Source organism: Raphanus sativus, chromosome 5 (assembly GCF_000801105.2).
Source record: "Raphanus sativus cultivar WK10039 chromosome 5, ASM80110v3, whole genome shotgun sequence".
Classification (NCBI taxonomy): domain Eukaryota; kingdom Viridiplantae; phylum Streptophyta; class Magnoliopsida; order Brassicales; family Brassicaceae; genus Raphanus; species Raphanus sativus.
The window spans coordinates 38,725,093-38,748,048 of record NC_079515.1 but is presented as its reverse complement, the minus strand read 5'-3'; the positions used below and the strand labels follow the sequence as shown (position 1 = coordinate 38,748,048).

Below are 22,956 nucleotides of genomic sequence, written 5' to 3'. Positions count from 1 at the left end.
CTATCCCCAAAATTTAGCTTATCTTTCCATGGAAACTTTGTGACCTAAGACCGTTGTTGTTAGCTTCCCCATTCTTAGTAAGTTCAAGGTAAGTACGTTGGCACCATCTAAGTTTTGTTTTTTTGCCAATGGGACATGTTCCAGGAAGTTTCAATATGTTTCCGTAGACTAAAAAACAATATATATGTTTCCAGGTCAGAGTAAGTCAAGAGTCCGGTTTCATTACTGGGTTAATCAGCCATGATCTGGTCTCAAAGGGCTAACCGGGTGATCCATTTTAAAGGTACAGAGTCAACTGTTTTGGTTCCATTGTCCAGCTATTTGGTGTCTTTATTTTTCGAACGAATGGTTTTATTATTGGATTTTAAATCTCAAATCTTGCATTATACAAGTTGCTGATGATATCAAAAGCATAAGTGTTATATTGGATTGTTTCTACGGTTTTACCTAAGCAGTAAATTGTAAACTAACAAGGATTATAGTCTGAATGAAGTAACAGTATATATAGAGTATCTAAAACCCCTCAAGAGTAAAACAAAATGGCTCTTGTTCAGTCCAGATGATAAGTACTAGTTTGCACGTGGCATGCAGGTAACTCTAACTCTCACCTTCTATTTTTCGTCACTCTGCTCTCACCGTATCAAATGTAACTCGTTTCAATAACCTGATCTTGATATGCAGGTTCGGGGCTTACCTACATTGTTCTTCATCAGTCATGACCCAAGCAAAGACGAAATAAGGATGGAAGGGCTAATTCCATTACAGATGCGTGTTATCATTGACAAGGAGATGTGAAGTCTTGTAGTGAGGATGAATATTTCTCAAAAATTAAAGGAAACTTTTTACGAACAGGTTTGGTACTTACCGGATTTGTCAGATACTCAAAAAGATGGAAATGGTGAGAGATTTTGTTGTAACATGGGTTGACACGTCTGAGAAGTTAGTTAAGGTTGTTGAAGCGATGGAAACGGCTGCAGAGACGGTGCAGATAAGAGTTAAAGTCACTGCGATGACTTCGAAACTAGTAGAGGCGATTGGTTATGGAAGTGTGATATTACCAACAGTGAAACGGCTTCAGATGGTAAAACTGTGGCTTCCTTTGTAAGAGAAACAAAGCGTCTTGTTGACTCGGTTGTAACCAATAAGAATGATGATGGAGAAGAAGATAAGGATGAAGGGGTGAGATGTAAGATCGATGGAGAGATATAGCAAAGCTTTAGAATCATCCTTTATGTCCATAATTCTAGCGTTGCCATCTTTAGATCAAGCTGAGATATTGACTGAGTGGTTAAGCAAGAACGGGGTGTATCCGGATTTTGACAAAGGCTTTTGAGGTTTGGTGTTACAGATCAAAAGTTTCCAAGAGAAGATTGGGTTTGCTAGGGGGGAGTGGATGATGGGAAGGGCATGTCTTAAAACTCTTTTGTTGAGGTCTGAAAGGAATATTCTGTTTCTCTGTTTCATTGTTTAGGTCTCTTTTAACTCTTTCTTGTGTGTGTTTCTCTGCAAAATCTGTAAATAGTGTTGACAGATATGTTAAGTCCTTATCACTGCTGTTTTCTCTGCAACGAGTGTACAAAAACTAGGTTGCCGTTTTGATCTCCGAGACAACAATCACAAAGTATCAACAGCTTCCCACAGAGTAGCTTCTTGTAATGCAACGTATGCATTTTCTCAGATTGATTGATAACCGGGATAAACCGGAGTTTACCATATAATCAGATTTTAGCTCCTTCTGTGCACTGTGTAGAAATAGTTTTATATTGTAAAAAGTGCATCTCGACTGATCCTCTCTACTTAAAAAGAAGTCAAGACCTAGCTGTGTATACGCCTTTACCTTTTTCTTCTTCAGATCTAAAACCTCCCTTTGATATCATCTTCTTCTTGCTGTTAACGATGATGATGGCTTCTTCTTCTTCAACGTCATCATCTCTGGCTCTCGTTTGGTTGTATCACGTCTTCCTGAGCTTCCGTGGAGAAGACGTGCGAGAAGGCTTTCTTAGCCACGTTCTGAAAGAGTTCAAAAGCAAGGGTATCATCGTTTTCATTGACAATGAGATCAAGCGAGGCGAATCTGTCGGTCCAGAGCTTGTTAAAGCGATCAGACACTCAAGGGTTGCCATTGTCTTGATCTCCCGTAACTACGCTTCTTCGAGCTGGTGTCTGGATGAGTTAGTGGAAATCATGAAGTGCAGGGAAGAGGTTGGTCAAACAGTGATGACTATCTTCTACCAAGTAGATCCGTCTGATGTTAGGAAGCAAACCGGAGATTTCGGAAAGGCCTTTGATGAAACCTGTGTGGGAAAAACAGAAGAGGTGAAGCAGTCATGGAGGCAAGCTTTGAAAGATGTCGCTGGTATAGCTGGCTACCACTCTAGCAACTGGTTCGTTCACTTTTTTTTTTACTTCCACTTGGATATTATGTTGTACTGCTACGTAATGATGACTGTTTTTAATGAATATCCTCTGTTTTTTTTGTTAGTGGCAATGAAGCTGACTTGATCAACAAAGTTGCCTCAGATGTCATGGCTGTGTTGGGTTTTACACCATCAAAAGATTTTGATGACTTTGTTGGCATAGAAGCTCGTATGATGGAGATAAAATCGAAGTTCATACTACAATCAGAACAAGTAAAGGTGATCGGGATTTTTGGTCCTGCCGGGATTGGGAAGACGACCACTGCCAGAGTTTTATACAACCAACTCTCTCCTAATTTCCCTTTCAGCACGTTTTTGGAGAATATCAGAGGGAGTTATGAGAAGCCTTGTGGTAATGACTATCAGTTGAAGTTGCGTTTGCAGAAAAACTTGTTGTCTCAAATATTCAACAAAGGGGACATTGAGGTTCATCACTTAAGAGGGGCTCAAGAAATGCTTAGTGACAAAAAGGTGTTGGTTGTTTTCGATGAAGTTGATAACTGGTGGCAACTAGAGGAAATGGCAAATCAGCCTGGATGGGTTGGTCCCGGAAGTATTATTATCATTACCACCGAAGATAGAAAACTTCTCAAGGCACTCAAACTCGGGATCGATCATATCTACGAGATCAAATATCCAACTAGAGATGAGTCTCTGCAGATCTTCTGCCAATATGCTTTCGGTCAAAATTCTCCAGATCATGGTTTTGAAAATCTTGCTAGGGAAGTTACTTGGCTTGCTGGTGATCTTCCTCTAGGCCTGAGAGTTATGGGATCATATCTACGAGGAATGTCCAGGAACGAGTGGATACAGGCACTACCATCGCTCAGGTCAACCCTTGACAGAGAAATTGAATCAACTCTAAGATTTAGCTACGAGGCCTTGAGAGATAATGAAAGAACTCTGTTTCTGCATTTAGCATTTTTGTTTGGTGTTCTCACGGTTCATCAATTCAAAACGTATTTTGAAAACAGTAGTTTGGAAGTCAACCATGGGCTTGAAGTCTTAGCTCAAAAATCTCTTATATCTATAGAAGGCGGAGTAATACAAATGCATAGATTACTGCGACAAATGAGTAGAGAAATTGTCAAGAAAAAGTCTCGGGAGAATCCTGGAGAGCGACAATTCTTGACAGACACCAATGAGATTTCTTATGTACTTGAGGAAGATATCGTAAGTTTTATTCATCTATCTTATTAAAGCATCTATCTTATTAAAGCTGAAGTACAATTTCGTATGTTTGGATACTTGAATAAGAGTATTAAAAAAATTTGGTGTGTTTGGAAACATGGATTGTAGTCTTTTTTTTAAAAAATTAATTTTGTTTGGAAACAAAGATAATAGCATTAAACAGAAAAATCTATCTATCTTATTAAAGCTGAAGTACAATTTCGGTGTGTTTGGATACTTGGATAAGAGTATTAAAAAAATTTGGTGTGTTTGGAAACATGGATTGTAGGTTTTTTTTTTAAAAAATAATTTTGTTTGGAAACAAAGATAATAGCATTAAACAGAAAAAATAATGGGCTTAAGTTATTAAGTCCATTATAAAAGAATGTTGTCAATATATATAAGAAAATATAATACAAAGCCCAATTTGAAATACCAACTCAAATTATAGTTTTTATATTTCATATTAAGTTTTTAAAATATAATATATGTAATTATTTATATGATGATACGTATTAAATACTATTAATTATATGATTACTTATATGATGGTACATATAAAATATGATTAATTATATGATGAAATTATACGATATATAATAATGACTAAGGATGGGTTTTCAGACATCCATACGGGTTTGGTTATGATCGGTTTGCGTTGCGGGTTTTCGAAGGTCAAAGATTTCAGTCCTATTAGGATGTTTCTAAATTTTTGTTTGAGTTTGATTCGGATCTTTGCGGGTTTGGTTTGCGTTTGGATAACATATTTAAATTATTTTTAAAGTTTTAAATCACTATATATTTTAAATTTCTCAAAATCTATAAATAAAGTAATATATTACCTATAAATTTAAATAACATATGTCAGAATACCTAAGCTTAACATATCAATTGGTTCGATTTAAAATTTTGGATATGAAATCAATAACTATTTTAAGTATTTTTGGTGATTTGAGTATATTTTAACTATTTCAGATATTTGTTTTTGACTATCTTTATATATTTTCAAGTATTTTAAACCAATTTAAAAGTATCATTTTGATGTTTTATATACGTTAAATATAAAAATAATTAATATATAAGTATATAAATCTATTTTTAGATAAATTCAGGTACATGAATACTTCGGTTCGGATCTGATTCGGTTCTCTAACTAACAAAATTTTGAATAATTCGAATATTTAATCAATTTATGTTCAGGTTTGATACTATATTTACGGATTGGTATCAGTTCTTTTCCTCAGATTCATTTTGCCAAACCCTAATAATTATATGAAAAACAAATATCATCATATTTTTCAAAATATACATCCGCGGAGGTGCAGAGATCAAAGTCTATAATCATTTATTTTAACAACAAGCCAAATAAATATGTTGATTGAAGAGCGAATAAAACAAAACTAGAGAAATACTTAGTTTACCAGAGACACTCTATCTGTCAAATTTATTATAAAGAAAATTTTATTAAAATAAATAAATTCAATAATTACAAACAAATAATATATTTCATAAAAGTGAAAAATAATATCCGCGCTTCGAAAGCGCGGATCAAAATCTAGTTATATGTTACATCTGCAGTCATCTTTTTAAAGCTGAGATTTTTTTTTATTTATTTCTGAATAATATATTCTAGGGTACTAGAAGTGTTCTAGGCTTAAAGTTGAGAAGGAGCGAGGAAATCCAAATAAGTAAAAGCGCTTTCAAAAGCGAGGAAATCCAAATAAGTAAAAGCGCTTTCAAAGGAATGAATAATCTCCAGTTTCTATTAATCTACTCTACAGCCTTATTCACACCCGAGGGCCTCGACTGTCTTCCCGACAGACTCATATTGCTACATTGGGGAGGGTGTCCATTGAGAGTTTGGCCTTCCAAGTTCTCTGGCAAGTTTCTTGTTGAGCTATTCCTGTCAAATAGCAAATTCGAGATGCTTTGGAAGGGAATCAAAGTAAAAAAAGTACTTAGCTTTTTTTTTGTATTGTATTGGTAATTAGTCATTTCCCTAAAGCTAATATATTCTTCTTCGTTTTTTGTATAGCCTCTCCCACGCCTCAAGATGTTGAACTTGAATAACTCATTGAATCTGAAAAGGATTCCAGATCTATCAAAAGCAACGAGTCTCGAGGGATTGTATCTCCATAACTGCAAAGGTTTGTTAAAGCTCACAAGCTCTATTGTCAATGCCACTAAGCTTTCTCACTTGGATATATCCGGGTGTACAAAAATCAAAGACTTCCCAAATGTTCCTGACAGCATCATAGAGTTGAATTTGAGCGATACAGGGATAAAGGAGGTTCCTCCACGGATTGAGAACCTATCTCGCCTGCGTAGACTACTTATGTATCGATGCAAGAAGCTGAAAACCATATCGCCAAACATTTCTAAGTTGGAGAATCTTGAGTTTCTTGTTCTGCGTAAGCATGGTTACTGTTATTCTGTTAGTTTTTATGCAAGTGAAAATGATGCACTATTACATGACGATGAATACTTATTTGAAGCAATAATCGAGTGGGGGCCTGACTTTAAGCGCAGTTGGAGATTACGGTCAGACTTAGACATTTGCTACATTTTGCCAATATGTCTACCCAAGAAGGTTCTTACATCTCCTATATCATTACGTCTCCGCTGCACTAGTGTTATCAAGACTATTCCAAATTGCATCAGACGTCTCTCGGGACTAATTAAGCTTGACGTCACAGAATGCAGAGAGCTGGTAGCACTTCCACCGCTTCCACATTCCCTTGTATCTTTAAATGCACAAGGTTGTAAATCTTTGAAGACAATAGACTGCTCCTCTTTTCAAAATCCAAACATTTGTCTAAACTTTGCTGACTGCTTCGGCCTGGAACAAGAAGCGAGAAAGCTCATCCATACATCATCTTGCAAATATGCGGTGTTACCGGGTGAAGAAGTGCCTGCACACTTCACTCACAGAGCCGGTTCAGGTTCCTTAACGATCAGCTCGACTCCAAGACCTCTTCCTTCATCCTTCAGATTCAAAGCTTGTATCTTGCTGTCAAGGGTATATGAGGTCAGCAGTAATGATGACGATGAAGAGGGTGAGATTTCATTGAACGGCATGTCTTATTCCGTAAGGGGTAAACAGAATGGCCTCACAGTCGGAGGTGGACCAATCCAGCTCCATATGCCAAATCTAAATAGGCCACCTACACATCCGGCAGATCTATGTGGAAATGTAGAGCATTTGTATATATTTGAAGATTCTTTCTCTCTAAACCAGGATTGTCTTGAAGCTGAAAAAAACAATTTCAGCGAGATTACTTTTGTGTTCAGAGTCCATGTTCAATACTGGAAGGTCAAAGGCTGTGGTGTACGACTTTTAGAGGTCCCTCATTGTATTCTTGACGGAAAAGAAACTGAAGACCAAGAATGTTTGGGCATAAACATAGAGGCACCTCCATCAGGCTCACATGTGATGCCACATTCTTCTAATGGGAAGAAGGTGAAGAGGAAGAGCTGGTTACACCGATGATTGGACCAGAAGTAAAGCTGGTACTTGCATGTACTGTACTAGCTAGTACTATACCTTATCTTGATCACATTTATGTCTAACTGCTTCCTTTTGTTAATCATATCAACTTTGTACAGGTTATCTAGTTTGAGTGCAAAAGATTGTGCATCAATTTTCCCATTAGTGCTGTAAGTTCTGTCAGGTATAGTAAAAGCGCGGGCTCAATCAGATTATGTATCGATGGTAAAAGGTGTTTCCCAGTCTCTTCGTAATCTACTAATTTTCCTGCTCACCCATTTTAACAGGAATTTGAAAAGATCTTTTTACTCTGATAGGCTACGTATCCTTGTCAAAAGAAAAAAAAAAATCAATCTTCATGTGTTTCATGTTAGAATCGTTAGTTGATGTGTATGTTGGATACATGAAACATAATGTCCACCGATGCCACTTTTGTAGTTAAGTTTAGTTAATCTGGACGTGAGCATTGTAAATGTTTTCTTTTCTTATGGAAACATTGTATAGAAAATGTATTGACGTGAAACAAATTGACTTGTATAGTTTGTATGTACTTTATTTACAGAGTAACTAAAACTCGATCCAAAGGCTTCAAGCCACACAAGAAGGTTTTATACTAGTGAAAAAAAAAGTTTTGTATAGTAAATAATTTTCTTAGATATAGATTCTTAACAACTAGTAGTTACGATGTTAATTGAAAGCAAATAGTAAATACAAAAAAAAAAATACAGATTGTCGACGGAAAGTAAAACATAGTAGCATGGTTAAAAAGTAAAAGAGAAGGTTTCACAGGATAATTCTCTTTCTCAGTCACCCAAAACAAAGCAAGAGGGAGAAGATAACAAAGAGAAGAGAACCCAACAAACGATCCGATCCAGAATCTCCCGGAGGAGGAATGTGATAGTAAAACGGAAAATAAGGAACGATGGGATTTGGTGGAGGCGGCGTCGGGTAGTTGCCATAAGAAGCAGGCGGATAATAGTAACTTTGTCCACCGTCTCCATATCCTCCGTACGGAGGAGGGTATTTACCACCACCGGAGCTTGGAGGAGGAGGAGGAGGAGGAGGAGAATAGTAATAAGAGCCGCTGCCGCTTCCGCCGGAGGAGCTTGGAGGAGGAGAAGACGTCGGGACAGGGTTACATGGATTGTCGCAAGAGGAACACATAGTGCAAGAAACAGTTTGGTCCTTTGACGTCACGCAGAGAGACAGTGATAGTAGCAGAAGTGTAAGAAGAAGAGCTGACAAGTTTGAGAATCTGATTGCTTCCATTGTCAGAAGTTTTGCTGTCTACAAATGATAGACTGAGAGGATTAAAGATCAAGTGATAAGAGAGAGAGAGAGAGGAAGAAGCATATTCAGAGGCTCAGAGTAGAAGTGTACTTCTTTTTATCAAGGAAATTCATATTTTTAATTTTTAATTTTTAATTTTTTTTAATATATTTTATTTGTTGGAAAGAAATATATGTATTTTATATGTCATTTTCTTTTAACCTCTACAATTTGTAGGCATACGACTATATTCGAATATTTAGTCTTAGACAGTACATATTTAGTTTTTATTAGACTCTATTTTACATCTATTGCGACGGATTGGAGTTTAAATCGCGAGGGTTCTAGGAAATGGTTTTTTTTTTTGTAAAAAAAGTTCTAGGAAATGGTTACATTTAGAACAACTTCATTGTTAAGATATCTCAAACAAAAAGTATTTTTTTATTACTAAAATATAATTACTTGATTACATTTTAATCTAAAAAGAATACAAACCACTTAATAATAAAACACATGTCTAGAATAGTTTTGAATTATTTAAAAGTTTTTAGATGAAATCTCACATTTCTTTTTATATTTCATTTCATTGGTGAAATATCCATTGAAGTTTTACCAATGGACATGCTCTTATAACTTATAAGCATTAGGTCAACGCCACCATAAGATTAACAGTGTGAAGAGGAAACAAATTTAATCACATAGCTTTAGTACTTCTCTTAATTCTTGACTCTATTGTTCTTTTTAAAGTTTGATTGCATGCATTTATTCATAATTTATCAACGATGACAATGTGAAAGAGTAATAATATTGTATCACCACGAGCACCTAGGATCAATAGTATTCCTATTCCATCATTTGAAGTAAACTCTACCACTTTGAATCAAGACTTAGCTGGTCGAGTTAAGGAATTAAGCGAAAGGTAGTTGCGATAGCCAACCAATAGGGGCAATGAAAGTCGTACCCTATATTGATGTAAAAGGTCTTTTAGTTTACACTAGGGTTGGCCCGCCCTACGGGCCGGTTTGTGTGAGAAATAATTACGTAAATTTATTATCAGTTCTACTAAATATTTCAAAATATTAAATTTACTTTAATTTAAGTTGAACTTAAATTAAAGTTTTGTTATTTTTAGTGTATATTTTGTTATTTTTAGTGTGGTATTTTATCTTATTATTAAAAGGAATGAAATACAATTTAGTTCATATATATTTTTTCCTCTAATTCAATGAAACTATTTTCAGTAAGCAAATAGTATATATACAACTACCGCAGTTACTAAAAATACAATTATATATGTTGCTAATAATTTTTTTTAATTGAATACTTTTAAGGTAGATAAATGACTACTTCTGATTCTACTTTTTGGTTTTAGAAGTTTTTTATGTGTATTTCACTAATAATGAATTTTTTCTTTTCAATATATATTTTAATAAATATTTGATATGTTTTTATTTAAAATAGAAGAAATTTCTAGGTAAACATGTGTTGATATTGCATAAATTTAGTAAAGCATAGCATTTTTTATTTATAATTTGTGTGTTCATATTTATGGAAATTTTCTTTTAAAGTATTTTCAAATTTAAAAAATTCCAAAAAGATAGTATTATGTTCTTAAATCTGAGTGGTCTGAGTATTGGTCGAATTGTAGCATTCAGATATAAGAAAGTTCTTATCTATACTTCTTGACTAAATTCTTATATATACTTGCTCGACACTTTCTTGTTTGTGAAAGTGATATGGAGTCAATGATGATGGAGTGAGTTAGTGACCTTTTCCACTGGTTCTGAAGATTCCCATGGCTCATACGCAGCTTCTAGTATTTGGTTTCTCTCAGCTCCAGATTCTTCATAGAATGTTGATTTAAGCTTCACAAAACTTCTTTTGATTCTCAATGAAATCCAACTACCAATCATCAACGGCCAGCTTCCTATGATGGTTTCTTTCTAAAAAAAATCTCATTCCTGTCACTGAATTACTATAACGTAAGGTGCTTTCTGCATTGAATGGACTCGAAACCATGGTCAGATTCACTGGAGTTCTGGAGTTTCTCGTAAGACCATTCTCAAATCTTCTAAAGCTTTTACTTGTTTGTGTTAAATGAAGCTATCGTTGATTTGTGCTTCCGTAAATATTATGAGGTGAGTATTAAAGACGTTGCTGACTAAAATTCATATATGATAGTAGTAATTGTCAATTAAAATAGAGTTCTTGAAGTATATGATCGCCACTCTCATGACATTACACGCAGGGATGTAGTTATCGAAACTTTTGAATTCTGATTATATCATGCATGCCTCACTCTAGTGTAGTTATGAGAAGATACGGCATGGGTTTGTAAGGTTTTAGATTTCAAAATGGTAAAAACATATTATTTGTTAAAGTTGGGAATAAAATTATTGATATTATTAGAAGTATAAATTTAATCTCACTATATTTTTTAATATAGAGTTAAAATCTCACTGTATGAATTTGACTTTGTTTAAATCAAGAAGAAAAAAGGCAAAAAACGATTTACCTAATGAACAACTATACTTTATGCACAATCCAAAAACGATTTTGTAGTGAGCAACCATACTTTATACGCAATGAGCAACTATATTTATACACGCACTATGTCTAAAGAGACCATCATATCAGTTTCACGATAGGACTTGCAGATTGCACCAGAAGTTTCAATATTTGCTACTTCTGCATCCTTTTCCACAATATAAAATGCTTCTTCTTTAACCGGAACATATATGCAACATGTTTTGGTATAAACAGCACTCCAAACCATTAACCTGCTTACACCATTGCGAGTTGATCTTAAAACCTACCCACACACAATATGAGACAATATTCAGGAATGAAGGACTAATACCCTTTCTGGTTAGAAAGCATGTAAAGAAGGTTAGTCTGTTTAGTTGCTATGCAGGTGAATTCATTACCTCAAACTGCTCATGGAGACGTTTGTGAACTTTTATTTGTAAGCTTTGAACGTGGGTGATCCAAATGCTCCTGGTAAAGAAAAAGTACCAAAATTAAACATATGAGTAAGTAACCGAATAACCATTTAGTCATTGACAGCTCCAAAGGCCTTTGCCTTGTAATTTTCAAAGCAAAAAACATGAAGATAAAAACTTACCACTGCAACAACAAATCCGATACCATTATCTTTGCGCTCTGCTTTCAACATGTGATGTGTTGCGCTGAGCCTCCTCAAAAAACCTGTAGCATATAACCACCAAGACCGTTGATGCATGATTCTCACTGCAAGACGGACGTTTACGAAGGTGACCTGTTGTTATTGTAGTTTTCAAGCAATTGTTTCATTCAACTACATTATTCATTTCCCAGTAATAATGTTTCTTAGCTGTAGATACATCAGAAGACTGTCGTGGAGTACCTGGTTCTGTAAACTACTTGGGAACGAATTCTCATGTGATTAAGAGGATTGAATTGATGTTCTTTAGGAAGCAAACTTACATATTTATAGAAGTGGAGTCACACCATGGAATGAATGAATGGATTCACTGAATGAGAGATATTGCGACGAAAAAAAAAAAAGATATTGCGACGATTGAGAAAATGGTGTTAATGTGATTGCGTTAATGACGATGCATGAATCCAGAAGACTATCGTAACGGTGCGGAATTCATTACCGAGTAGAAGAAGTTTGATCGACTAAACAACGACGGCGGTTTCCAACCACTCTCGAGATTAATTGTCCCGATGAAAAAGTCTGCTCTTCATCGACGACGGAGGAACACTTGCCTGACTTCAGATCGGAGAGAAAAACCCTAGGAGTAGCCATAAGAACTTTTGTCTGTATGATGTAAGAGAAACGAAGAGAAGATGCATTGAAGAGGATGAATACTCACAACTATATATACTCATCACACACCGCCTATGAGATCCAAAAAACGCATTGAATATCTCGTAGTGGACGTCTGAATAAATGTGATTAATCACCTAAAAACCATAACTCATTCTGTTTCAGAAGTCGCTAAGAAGACAGAGGGTCACCGTCGCCGTGGGACAGCGTTCCGAATAACACAGACACTCGCAAACAAAAAAAAAAGGGTTTCAGAGTTCGACTTTTGGGCCGAACGGCCAATACTGAATAAAGCCCAATATTATTAAGAGTTTATATGCGCGCTACGTAAATAAATCAGACGGTACAGAGACGATTGAAACATGCGATTTGCAGAGTGACACGTGTCACATCGACAGGAAGAGACTTTGTGCGCTGGCGGCTGACGTGGCTTCACCAGGAGAGATTAAACAGTTCTTTATATATAAAGATATAAAGTTACTTTCATGCAAAAGGAACGGTGTCATCATCATGTAACAAAAAACCAATAGGATTAAAATTGCATTTAAGAAAAAGGTCTTCCACATTTTGCTAAAGTGACAGAGACAAAACTGAATTTTGCTTTCGAACGTTTCCCATTTATTGAGGTAATATTGTGAATGTAGTGGAATGGAGTGAAGTGATTTGAACTTTGGAAAAGAAAGACAGAGAGAATCGAACAAAGCAACAAAGGCAAAGGGAGACAAAGATCTGTATCTGTTGGCTGTCAGAATGTTTATCGGATTCTTCCTTGTTTGTTGATGGAAAAGTCACCACTTTATTCCCTTCCTTCACATGCAGCTTCTTTTTTTCTTACAAATTGGAGATGACTCATGTCGCCATCGAATTTTAATCGTAACTAGATTTTGACCCGCAAGGGCGGGTATATTTTTTGTTTTAAATTTAATTTTTGATATTTGTTTTTTCTTTCTGATTATATTTGTATGTTTTTGTAATCATATTTATGTATAAATTTTAATCAAAATTTATTTTTATTAAATAATAGCAGTTTAAAATTTGATCTGGTACACGTACGGTTAAGGATTGCGGGTCAAACTCACCCCGCTGACCCACCCGCCAACCCGCAGATTTTTAATTTTGTTTTGGTTAAAAAATATGACCCGTCCTCGTATATTTTTAAATTGCTATTTAAATATAACCTGCCCTCTATATTTTTTGTTCAATATATGTATAAATCTTAATTAAAATATATTTTATTAAATAATAACAATTTAAAATTGATCCGGTATATTACCGGTCGAACCCGCCAACCCGCGGATTTTAATTTTATTTTGGTCAAAAATACGATCCAACAACCCGCAAACAAATAATTTATACCGACACCCGCCCTATTTAATTTAGCGGATATCCATGGGTTATAAATTTTTTAAATAATTATTTAATTTAATTATTATAAAAATATAAAAATATAAGACTATATTTATAATAAAAATTATACATTTTAAAAAATTTAAATTGTTTTTTTTAAATTACCATGTTTTTAAAAAGTGTTTACTTTTATTTTTATTTTTATTTTTATTTTTAAATATTTTTCGGATCGGCGGGTACCCGCAATCCAAAATCTACCAACCCGCACCTACTCCGAATAAAATATTCATAACCTGCATCCGCAAATCGATTTTTTCAAATAGTTGAACCAAATTTATGATCTATTTTTTGTTTTATATTTTTTAAGAAATATATTTTTTATAAAATCCAGGTTGTAACCAATTATATCTCTGAATATCTAATTTTTCTCTCACATCTCTAAACCTATAAATATAGCTGTAAAAATATACTTATTTCACTAATTATTAAATGATTAGATGTTCTGAATGGAACTGAAATTTGATAGTTGGGTGAAATTTTTTTTTGTTCATAGTGCTAATTATTATATTGTAGCACGAATAATGAATAAGAAAATGAATAATGAATAATATGATTATAGTGCGGGTATATATTTTTTTATTATTTCAGAAATTTAACTTTTCATATTTATTTTAATATTAATTCAATTTATTTTAACTTTTGCTAAATATATTGAATATGTCAAATTACATAACTATATACTTGTGTCAAAGACATTTCACTAAATTAGTTATAAATTTTATTCCTAAAATTTACAAAATATTATTTTTTCTTAGTAGTTAAATAATTATAAAAGTTACAATTGCTCACACTATATTACTAATTTTACGTTGTTTTTTATAAAAATAAATAACAAATTATATAAACTATTTTGTTTGGAAAAATATAGATTGATGTTATATTATTAAAGATCAATTAGGCAATAATTCTTAATAAAAAAATACTTTTGAAAACAACAATTAACCCAACAAACTTCTAAGTTAACACATTTATATATCATGTTATGGGAAAATGTTTCCCTACGTAACATTAGAGGTTAATTGTTGTTTTCAAAAGTACCTTTTTATTAAGATTTATGCATGTGACCCTGGTTTAATTCCATCCCACAACCTATATTACATTTTTCAGAATTATTTAACTAAGTAGAAATTCACGATTTTGCCCCCATCACTTTAATCAGTCTCTCTGCAACCCTAGCCGCCGTATAACACCATTTTCACTGTTTTTTTTTTGTTTTACAGGTTTTATGGCAATAGCAGATTTGAAACTACGGGGGACTAAGTTATTGTTTTTTTTTTGTTTTTTCAATCTCGCAATTGACTCGGAGTCTCGGACATAACTCGCTCAACCGCTTGACCATGCCGATCTGCTCCATCTCGCCACGGTGCACAACAATTGGCGAATAACAGGCATAACGTAGGCAATCCGGTCATTTTTCAACAATTTCTGTAAGAAGATATGTTGGAAATTGAACGTGTTCAGAGATGAACAACGATCAAATACAGTTATTAAAAAGTTAGTTTACTTTTAAATAAGGGCAAATAATATGAGTGATTTGTATCAGTAATATTAATATTGATTCAGTTATATTTTAATTTGGACATAACCCCATATCAATTGGACATGTTGAAGAATTAATAGTATTGATAAAGGAACATCACGTACATGAATCCGCAGATGATCTGTTACAATAATGCAATTTTCCTAAGCCTATTATCTTCCTTCCCTTCGACCTTCCATCAAACAGTTAGGCATAAAGCTGATTATGAAATTGATAAAACATCTGACTCTAAACTATACCAACTTAGATTAATAAGTAAATTTGTTTATTCTATATACATCACTTCAAATTGTATTTTACTATCAAATTAATTTGTCACACACTCTTTTCAAAATAATTATTTTGTATAGTCATTTTAATACTATAATTCAATTCTATTTTTCTTTATGAAAGTCACCAAACATCCGTTAATTTTGTTATTTATCACACTGACATAATTCATCAAAGCAGAATCCTTGTAACCTTTATGGGGTAAAATAAAAATTAATTACTAATCATTGTAGCAGTTAAACTTTGAGAAATTGCCAAAAATACCATTTTCATAGTACCACTTTTCATGTTTACACTAACCACTTTTACCACTACTTTTAATGAAGAGTTTAGATCTGAAGGTTTAGGATTTAGGGTTTAGATTTGATATTTTAGGGTTTAAGGTGTATAGTTTAGGGTTTAGAGTTGAGGATTTAGGGTTTAGAGTTGAGGATTTTGGGATTTATAGTTTAGACTTTAGGGTTTAGGGTTTAGGATATTGAATTTAGGGTATATAGTTTAGGGTTTAGGGTTTAGAGTTGAAATTTTGGGTTTAGGGTTTAGAATTGGAGGTTTAGGATTTAGAATTTGAGATTAGAATTTTGAAAAGCATATAAAAACAAAGATATAAGAGTCTTTAACATTTTAATAAATAAGGTATTTTTGAAAATATATCTTTAGTGGTGGTAAAGATGAATAATGGTACCTTGAAAGTGGTATTTTTGAAAATTCCCCTTAAACTTTTTAAACCTTGATAAAAGTTATAAATGTGATAGTTAAAAAAATGTAGTCAAAAAAAAAAATTATAAATGTGGCAGTCTCTTTAGTGGTTGACCGTCGCCACACGGGAAAAAGTGCCTATTTCAATATGAACTTTACGCGTCGTGCCTATTCCTTCACGAACTTTGTAGTAGTGCGTATTCCACACTGAACTAAACAAATTTTTTTAAATACTATATGAACTTTATGCGTCGTGTCTATTCCTTCACGAACTTTATAGTAGTGCGTATTTCACATTGAACAAAACCAAAATCAAAAAATACTACATAGACTCTCAAAATCGTGCTTATTTCAATATTGAGTGTTAAATGTGTTAGTCATCCGTTAATGTATCAAAACAACGTCATTTTGTATCAATTTGTGAAATTAAAAATTAAAAATTAAAAATAAATACACTCTAAAAATTGTGCTTATATATATTGACTGTCAAAAGTAATAGTCATCATTGATTTTATCAAAAGACTATTTTGGATAAATTCTATGAAATTGTCCATCGTTTTTTAATTTTTTAATTTTACAAAAAAATTATCCAAAATGACGTTGTTTTAATAAATTAATGTATGACTTGACTAACACCTTTCACTTACTGACAAAGAAAGACTAACATCTTTGACGGTGTATATATATAATCACGATTTTGAGCGTCAAAGGTGTTCGTCTTTTTTTTGTCAGCAAATCAAAGGTGTAGTCATATATATATGTACATTAACCGTCAAAAGTGTTAGTATTTTTCTGTTTAAGAAATCAAAAGTGTTAGTCATACGTTAATTTATCAAAATAACGTCATTTTTGATAGATTTTATAAAAAAATAAAAAATTACAAATTGATGGATAATTTCATAGAATTTATCCAAAATAAAATCTTTTGATAAATTAAAACATGACTAACACCTTTGACAGTCAATATATAAGTACAATTTTGAGAGATTTTTGGTAAATTAAAGGATGACTATTACATTTGACAGTCAATATATATAAGCACAATTTTAAGAGTCTATATTTTATTTTGATTTTTAATTTCACAAAATTTATTCAAAATGACGTTTTGATAAATTAACGGATGACTAACACATTTAACGTTCAATATTGAAATAAGCAATATTTTGAGAGTCTATACAGTATTTTTTTTATTTTTGTTTAGTTCAATGTGAAATACACACTACTATAAAGTTCGTGAAAGAATAGACACGACGCATAAAGTTCATATAGTATTTAAAAAATTTTGTTTAGTTCAGTGTGGAATACGCACTGCTACAAAGTTCGTGAAGGAATAAGCACGACGCGTAAAGTTCATGTTGAAATAGGCGCTTTTTCCTCGCCACACGTGTGAAGCAGCGAAACACCTTTCTTATGTTCGGTCCAATCCATTCGAAACCAAAAACAGGATTAACAGTATTATCTTGACTTTTTTTTTTTGTAAACTCGTGTCCTTGCGAACTTGAAGTTCGGTGATAAGTCTCGCTTCCACTCTCTCTCTCTCTCTCTCTCTCTCTCTCTCCCCCATCTCCTTCCATTGTTCTTCCCCTTCTCTCTCTCTCTCTCTCTCTCTCTCTCTCTCGCTCTTCCGTTCTTCTAGGGTTTCGTTGATCACGTTCAAAGTTTTCTCCTTTTTCATCTCAATTCTTCTCCGTTACAATCAGAGGAAATGGATTCCAATTCATGGATTAATTGTCCTTCCGTTTTCCCATCTTCTTCTTCATCTTCGCGACGGTGTCAATCGCGATCAGGTTCAGGTTCGCGCTTCTTCTTTATTCTCAGGCTTCATCATGAGATTGGTCCGTTAAAATTCTGGGGGACAGATTTGTATATAGGTGGAGGGTACGAGGATCTTGAAGGAGAAGACGATTTGAAGTCGGAGTTTATATGCCCTTTTTGCGCAGAAGTTTTTGACATTGTTGGGCTCTGTTGTCACAATGATGAAGAGCATCCTGTTGAGGTCAAGAACGGGGTAATTAAGGATCATCGCACCCCTTTTTTGAAAAACATTACGATCTTTTGAGACAGGACTTGTCTGAATCTTCTTTGGTTCGTTCTGGTCTTAGGTTTAGCTTTGTTCAGATTGTTACAAAACATGGTTTCCTCTTTTAGAAAGTTCGAAGCTTTGCTTGAAATTGAAATTATTGGTTCCATGTTCTGCTTCTTGTGATGAACTGCTCTGCCTACCCTTCTTTAAATGTTGTGTCTTTTGAGATAGGATTTGTCTGATTCTTTGGTTTGGTCGTGTCTTAGCTTTAGCTTTTGGTCAGATTGTTACAAAAATATGGTTTCCTTTTTTAGAAAGTTCGAATCTTAATGCTTGAAATTGAAAATGTTATTAAGCTTTATGTTCTGTTCTTAGTGATGATGAAATGCTCTGTATACCTCTTGTTTCTTCTTATCAGAGCCCATTTAGCATCCTTATGAACCCAATCTTGCAACATTAGCTGGTAATAAGTTATCAGTGATCTTTCATGATCCTTATCTGTTTTCTCTTAGACGTGGCGTTGAAACAATATGATCTTTTGTCATCTCTCAGGTATGTCCTGTATGCACAAAGAGGGTGGGATTGGATATCGTTGGCCATATCACTACGCAACATGCAAACTTTTTCAAGATATCCTTTCTCAACTTTTCATGTCTTGATCTTTTCTTATTACAAGTATCTAATGCTTTGTTCTGTCTATAGCTTAGTTCTGTGGTTGAATATGTGTTATTCCTTGATGTGAGATTCTACGTGCAGAGAAGGAGAAGGCTGAGAAAAGGAGGATACAGCTCAGCTTATCTCGCCTTGAAGAAAGAACTCCGAGAAGCAAACTTACAGTCACTTCTTGGTGGATCTTCTTCAAGTTTCACTTCTTCAACCAATATAGATTCTGATCCGCTGCTGTCATCCTTTATGTTTAACTCACCTCCAAGCAAATCTGCTGCACCTGTTGTAGAAGGAACCTCAGCTACAAAACTCTCCCATAAGGAAACTCTCAAAAGGTATAATAATACGGTTCCAAGAAAAACAAACAATAGAGAGCTTCTTCCTCACTTGGTCTCTTGGCTTTTGTTTTGTTGTAGAGACATTCAAGAAGCTCCACTTTCAAGCGAAGATCAAGAGAAGGCGAAGAAAAGCGGGTTTGTGCGAGGTTTACTCTTGTCAACCATGCTTGGAGATGATTACTAGAGCGGTCGAAATTGTTAAAGAGTGGTCTCAACTCTCAATGTAAGATGGAGAAAAGCTTGCAAGATAAGGTGAAGCAGAGTTTAATCCATATCTTACTAGTCATTGTACCTTGGAACCTTGGTTGTGTGCATAAACGGAAACAAAGTACACTACTTTCTTTTCGTTGACACGTTCATAAATTCTAATTAAAAAAATCGTTTTGAGAAAAAGACGAGAAAACATTGAAATTGAAAAAAAAACAAAATTTCTTTGATTACACATTGTATGAAAAGAAAAAATGAAACTGTACAGACTTCGTCATCTCACAATATGCAAAACAACTTCAAAAAAAAAAAACCGAACTGATGAAAGGAACATGCATGGTCTGAGGTCAGACCAATGTGATGTGGTTTATTTGGGGGTGAAAAAGAATCTGACCTTTTTTCTAACTTCACCAATATGAATTGAGTCCTAGAAAGAATCCCCCTTGCAGAGTTTTAGAATGTAGCTCTACCATAACCATTATCAGCTCTCATAAGCTCAGGACACGGTTCAGGTGTCACGAGCTTAGAAGATCCGCAAACATAGGAGCAACTCCAAAAAACACCAGAAGAAGAACCAGAGCTCATCGACAAAGAAACATTGTATAAGACCACTGCACTAAACGGAGCCTCTTTAATACCAAACAACTCCCCCGCAACACCGATATTCACTCCAGAGACGTTGCTTAATCTAATGCTATTCACTGAGGGAAGAGCATTCGCGTCAAACTTATCATCCGGATGAGAACCGAAGCTGCCGTTAGCCACAATAGCAGTACCGATCCTCGACATATCGATATTCGAAACATCGATCTCTCTGATGTAACCGCCTCTTCCTTTTGTGGTTCTAAAGGCAATGCCGGTTAATGAGTTATGCATAAAGGCGTTATCGACCATAATGTGAGATATTCCACCTGACATTTCACTGCCAAAGGAGATAGATGAACCGGAAGCTGCTTGAAGGTTAACGTTTCTTATATGAACGTTTTTAGTGGGACGAGCGTAGGAGATTCCATATTCATCCCAACCGCTTTTGAGTGAGATCGCGTCGTACCCCATGTTGATTGTAGAGTCTTGGATGCATACATTATCAGAAGAATCTGCATAAAATTAACAACAAGGAGTCCATTATTAATTCACATACATAAATTTTAAACGCCAACACTAATACATATGAAACTTAACATAGCAGAGTGTTTATTATGGATCCTAAAACTTTTTAAGGTCCAAGATAGAACGATAAAAAATGTCATCATCTCGAGTGGACGTGTTGAGACTTCAGATCGAATTTCTTTTGTTGAGATCCCACATAAATTGTAAAGGCCAACACTAACATAGTATAGAGAGTTTATTAATCCTAAAATAAAGATAATATAAAGTTGTTAACAGCAAAAAAAAACTACCATCATCTCGAAGGGATATGTTGAGATTTATATCGAAAATTTAAGGATTGATACTAATATGTAAGAGACTTGGTTCAATCTCTTCTTCTTTTGTTTGATAGACTAAAAGCAGAGACAACGAACCTGGTACAATGCCGATTGTATAAGGAGATCCAGGAGAAGAATGAGCCAATATCTTATGAATATATACATGGCTGCATAAACGACAATGGTTAGAGTCAAGAGCGTTACAAAGTGGTTTAGGCTTGAACTAACTCTTACCTAGAGTATATTGCATGGACTGTATAACACGGTGCGTTCAGAAACGTGACATTCGAGATAGTTACATCTTGGGACGAAATAAACTCGACAAGGTGAGGACGGTTGTACTTTAAGGAATGAGAATTAAACCGATCCCACCAAACCAAGCCTTGGCCATCGATAGTACCATTATCACCTAAAAAGGAGTAACCATAAAGTGAGTAAACTAACATTAATGAGATCAAAAGGACGTATACACAAAGCATTGTTGTTAATTAACCTGTTATAATAACATCATGTAGCATATGACCGCTTATCAAACTCTTGTATCGCTTCCCAGGCAAATCAATCCCTCGTCCATATGATGGTAACGGTTCAACAACTTCCCAATGCGATGGATCCTTTTTGTGGTTACAAACACACACCAAAAATAAAGTAAAATTTTAAAAAATCATCAAAATGAGAAGGATTATAATGCGGAGGAGTTACCTGAGAGGCAACTATAACGGCGCCGTTTTCGAGAAAGAGAGTGAGATGGCTGGTGAGGCTGAAACTTCCGGTGAGCCATTTACCGGGAGGGACGTAGAGCTGGGCCCCACCTTTGTCTGCGAACGACATTAGATAGAAAACTGCGTTTTGAAACGCGAGAGTGTTGAGCGTTTTGCCGTCTCCAACAGCTCCAAACTCTGCGATTGAGACGCTGTGCGGTCTCGTACTCAATGATCGCCGGCCAAGTTCGTCGCATATTCTCCCGGCGCCGTGAGTCTTCGCGTAAACCGTAATCAGGCTGGTTAACGCCAACACCAAGATTAATGCACCCTGCGACAAAAGCAAGAAACCAAAGAAACTGTATTGAAACAGAGGAAAACAGAGAGTTTCGAGTTTTGGTTGAAATGAGCTCTAATATCGAGGAGAAAGGGACACATATGTAACTAAGAGAGAACGCACTTACTGACATCTTTATTTGTAATGAAGCTGTCGGATGACGAAAAGCTATAAAGGCAAGAACCTTACGTGCCAAGTGTAACCAAACACAGAGAAAGAGAGAAGGAGAAGAAGAAGCTTTTTAATACACACAGAGAAGTTTTTTAATACAGAGAAATTTAATTTATTATAAATGGAAAAAATATAAGGTAAGGAAGAAGATTGACGCCGAAATGACAGCCTTATATGAGCATAATAGATTGAATTTTAAAAGGAAAATATGAGAATAATATTGGAAGAAAATTGACAGTGGGGGAATAAAAATATTATGTTAGGAAAGACAGAGTAAGAGAAAAACAAAATGTAATCATTGAACGTATAATAATAATAAATGTTAAAACACTATTTTTAGCAAATAATATCGGTTTGGAATCAAGTTGATTAAGGGATCTGGTAGCGTATTATCGCCGACAAATCTTCCCACCAATGGCTGTTTTTAAGCTGTGTCTATTCAACAGAATTGTATTTTTGTTTTAGACAATGCATGTGTCCCTTATTTTTTGTTTTGTTTTCTTGTGTTCCTCTCAATTATTATTATTTGTTTTCTTGAATTCTAGCATTTTAAGATATTTATGATTCACAAGATTTTTCTAAATAATTTTTATATACAGTCAGCATCACTGTTTTATCTCTTTTAAGTTTCAAGAATTACCACCGTGCATACATTACAGTTAATACTACTCAAAAGATATGTACGTGAATCAATCTGTTTTAGATATGTTTACAAATGTTGACAAAAAAGAAGATTTGTTTACAAATAAATATGCTTGCCCATTTACCAAGATGACACACTACTAAGCGAATCTATACTTTTAATCTATACTAGATTCTGATTCGGGTATATCTTTTGTTCTATTTATTTTTGAAAATTTTAATTTTTTTTTTTTGGCATCAGTTTTTTTTTATTTGAGTTTTTTTTAATTATATTTGTGTTCAGCCTTAGTTTAATATGATAAAATAATTCTTTAAATAAATAAAATAAATAGTTAGATATAATAATGTTCCTATTTTAATAGAGTATATTC

The 22,956-nt window shown here is 34.3% G+C and overlaps 5 protein-coding genes across 14 annotated transcripts; 2 read left to right on the top strand and 3 right to left on the bottom strand.

Moving 5' to 3' along the window:
• The first annotated feature begins 220 nt into the window (after positions 1 to 220).
• LOC108863582 (disease resistance-like protein DSC2) lies at positions 221 to 7,662 on the top strand. Of its 3 annotated transcripts, none has more exons than XM_018638048.2 (5): positions 221 to 2,384; positions 2,483 to 3,590; positions 5,221 to 5,541; positions 5,623 to 7,097; positions 7,194 to 7,662. In XM_018638048.2, the coding sequence occupies exons 1-4, from the start codon at positions 1,897 to 1,899 to the stop codon at positions 7,075 to 7,077; spliced, it is 3,372 nt and encodes a 1,123-aa protein (XP_018493550.1). In that variant the 5' UTR covers positions 221 to 1,896; the 3' UTR covers positions 7,078 to 7,097; positions 7,194 to 7,662. The 3 variants fall into 3 exon arrangements, with proteins under 3 accessions (XP_018493550.1, XP_018493551.1, XP_018493552.1); XM_018638049.2 differs by having other exon boundaries at positions 5,623 to 7,107; XM_018638050.2 differs by having other exon boundaries at positions 222 to 2,384; positions 5,221 to 5,532.
• Positions 7,663 to 7,761: 99 nt separating this feature from the next.
• On the bottom strand, positions 7,762 to 8,445 carry LOC108863584 (protein CYSTEINE-RICH TRANSMEMBRANE MODULE 10). The gene has a single exon (XM_018638052.2). It carries the CDS (start codon positions 8,341 to 8,343, stop codon positions 7,882 to 7,884), a length of 462 nt encoding a protein of 153 aa, XP_018493554.1. The 5' UTR covers positions 8,344 to 8,445; the 3' UTR covers positions 7,762 to 7,881.
• Positions 8,446 to 10,739: 2,294 nt separating this feature from the next.
• LOC130512638 (uncharacterized) lies at positions 10,740 to 12,572 on the bottom strand. 6 transcript variants are annotated; one of them, XR_008946210.1, is made up of 5 exons: positions 11,985 to 12,572; positions 11,809 to 11,855; positions 11,468 to 11,550; positions 11,271 to 11,340; positions 10,740 to 11,155 (listed from the first exon to the last, which is right to left on the bottom strand). XR_008946210.1 is itself a non-coding variant. In XM_057010825.1 (4 exons), the coding sequence occupies exons 2-4, from the start codon at positions 11,491 to 11,493 to the stop codon at positions 10,943 to 10,945; spliced, it is 309 nt and encodes a 102-aa protein (XP_056866805.1). In that variant the 5' UTR covers positions 11,494 to 11,550; positions 11,985 to 12,572; the 3' UTR covers positions 10,744 to 10,942. The 6 variants fall into 6 exon arrangements, 1 of the variants encoding a protein (XP_056866805.1); XR_008946208.1 differs by having other exon boundaries at positions 10,741 to 11,155; positions 11,621 to 12,572; XR_008946209.1 differs by having other exon boundaries at positions 10,741 to 11,155; positions 11,809 to 12,572.
• Positions 12,573 to 17,573: 5,001 nt separating this feature from the next.
• LOC108863121 (protein DEHYDRATION-INDUCED 19 homolog 4) lies at positions 17,574 to 19,445 on the top strand. Of its 2 annotated transcripts, none has more exons than XM_018637439.2 (5): positions 17,574 to 17,860; positions 17,933 to 18,081; positions 18,649 to 18,726; positions 18,847 to 19,097; positions 19,179 to 19,445. In XM_018637439.2, the coding sequence occupies exons 1-5, from the start codon at positions 17,779 to 17,781 to the stop codon at positions 19,282 to 19,284; spliced, it is 666 nt and encodes a 221-aa protein (XP_018492941.1). In that variant the 5' UTR covers positions 17,574 to 17,778; the 3' UTR covers positions 19,285 to 19,445. The 2 variants fall into 2 exon arrangements, with proteins under 2 accessions (XP_018492941.1, XP_018492940.1); XM_018637438.2 differs by having other exon boundaries at positions 17,577 to 17,866.
• Positions 19,446 to 19,756: 311 nt separating this feature from the next.
• LOC108863119 (probable polygalacturonase) lies at positions 19,757 to 22,090 on the bottom strand. 2 transcript variants are annotated; one of them, XM_018637434.2, is made up of 6 exons: positions 21,900 to 22,090; positions 21,437 to 21,766; positions 21,228 to 21,348; positions 20,969 to 21,143; positions 20,831 to 20,901; positions 19,757 to 20,404 (listed from the first exon to the last, which is right to left on the bottom strand). In XM_018637434.2, the coding sequence occupies exons 1-6, from the start codon at positions 21,903 to 21,905 to the stop codon at positions 19,761 to 19,763; spliced, it is 1,347 nt and encodes a 448-aa protein (XP_018492936.1). In that variant the 5' UTR covers positions 21,906 to 22,090; the 3' UTR covers positions 19,757 to 19,760. The 2 variants fall into 2 exon arrangements, with proteins under 2 accessions (XP_018492936.1, XP_056842113.1); XM_056986133.1 differs by having other exon boundaries at positions 21,904 to 22,090.
• Positions 22,091 to 22,956: the final 866 nt, after the last annotated feature.

What these genes read in the sequence shown, in the direction of transcription:
- LOC108863582 (XM_018638048.2), top strand. Translation starts at nt 1,897, where the DNA reads ATGATGATGGCTTCTTCTTCTTCAACGTCATCATCTCTGGCTCTCGTT. An exon ending in GGCTACCACTCTAGCAACTG is followed by an intron (nt 2,385 to 2,482) that starts GTTCGTTCACTT and finishes TTTTTTTGTTAG; the next exon opens with TGGCAATGAAGCTGACTTGA. An exon ending in AGGGAATCAAAGTAAAAAAA is followed by an intron (nt 5,542 to 5,622) that starts GTACTTAGCTTT and finishes TTTTTTGTATAG; the next exon opens with CCTCTCCCACGCCTCAAGAT.
- LOC108863584 (XM_018638052.2), bottom strand. Translation starts at nt 8,343, where the DNA reads ATGGAAGCAATCAGATTCTCAAACTTGTCAGCTCTTCTTCTTACACTT.
- LOC130512638 (XM_057010825.1), bottom strand. Translation starts at nt 11,493, where the DNA reads ATGGTATCGGATTTGTTGTTGCAGTG. An exon ending in TCGGATTTGTTGTTGCAGTG is followed by an intron (nt 11,341 to 11,467) that starts GTAAGTTTTTAT and finishes TTTCTTTACCAG; the next exon opens with GAGCATTTGGATCACCCACG. An exon ending in GTCTCCATGAGCAGTTTGAG is followed by an intron (nt 11,156 to 11,270) that starts GTAATGAATTCA and finishes GTGTGTGGGTAG; the next exon opens with GTTTTAAGATCAACTCGCAA.
- LOC108863121 (XM_018637438.2), top strand. Translation starts at nt 17,779, where the DNA reads ATGGATTCCAATTCATGGATTAATTGTCCTTCCGTTTTCCCATCTTCT. An exon ending in TCAATCGCGATCAGGTTCAG is followed by an intron (nt 17,867 to 17,932) that starts GTTCGCGCTTCT and finishes TCTGGGGGACAG; the next exon opens with ATTTGTATATAGGTGGAGGG. An exon ending in AACATGCAAACTTTTTCAAG is followed by an intron (nt 18,727 to 18,846) that starts ATATCCTTTCTC and finishes GTGAGATTCTAC; the next exon opens with GTGCAGAGAAGGAGAAGGCT.
- LOC108863119 (XM_018637434.2), bottom strand. An exon ending in CCGTTATAGTTGCCTCTCAG is followed by an intron (nt 21,349 to 21,436) that starts GTAACTCCTCCG and finishes AACCACAAAAAG; the next exon opens with GATCCATCGCATTGGGAAGT. An exon ending in TACAATCGGCATTGTACCAG is followed by an intron (nt 20,405 to 20,830) that starts GTTCGTTGTCTC and finishes AATTTTATGCAG; the next exon opens with ATTCTTCTGATAATGTATGC.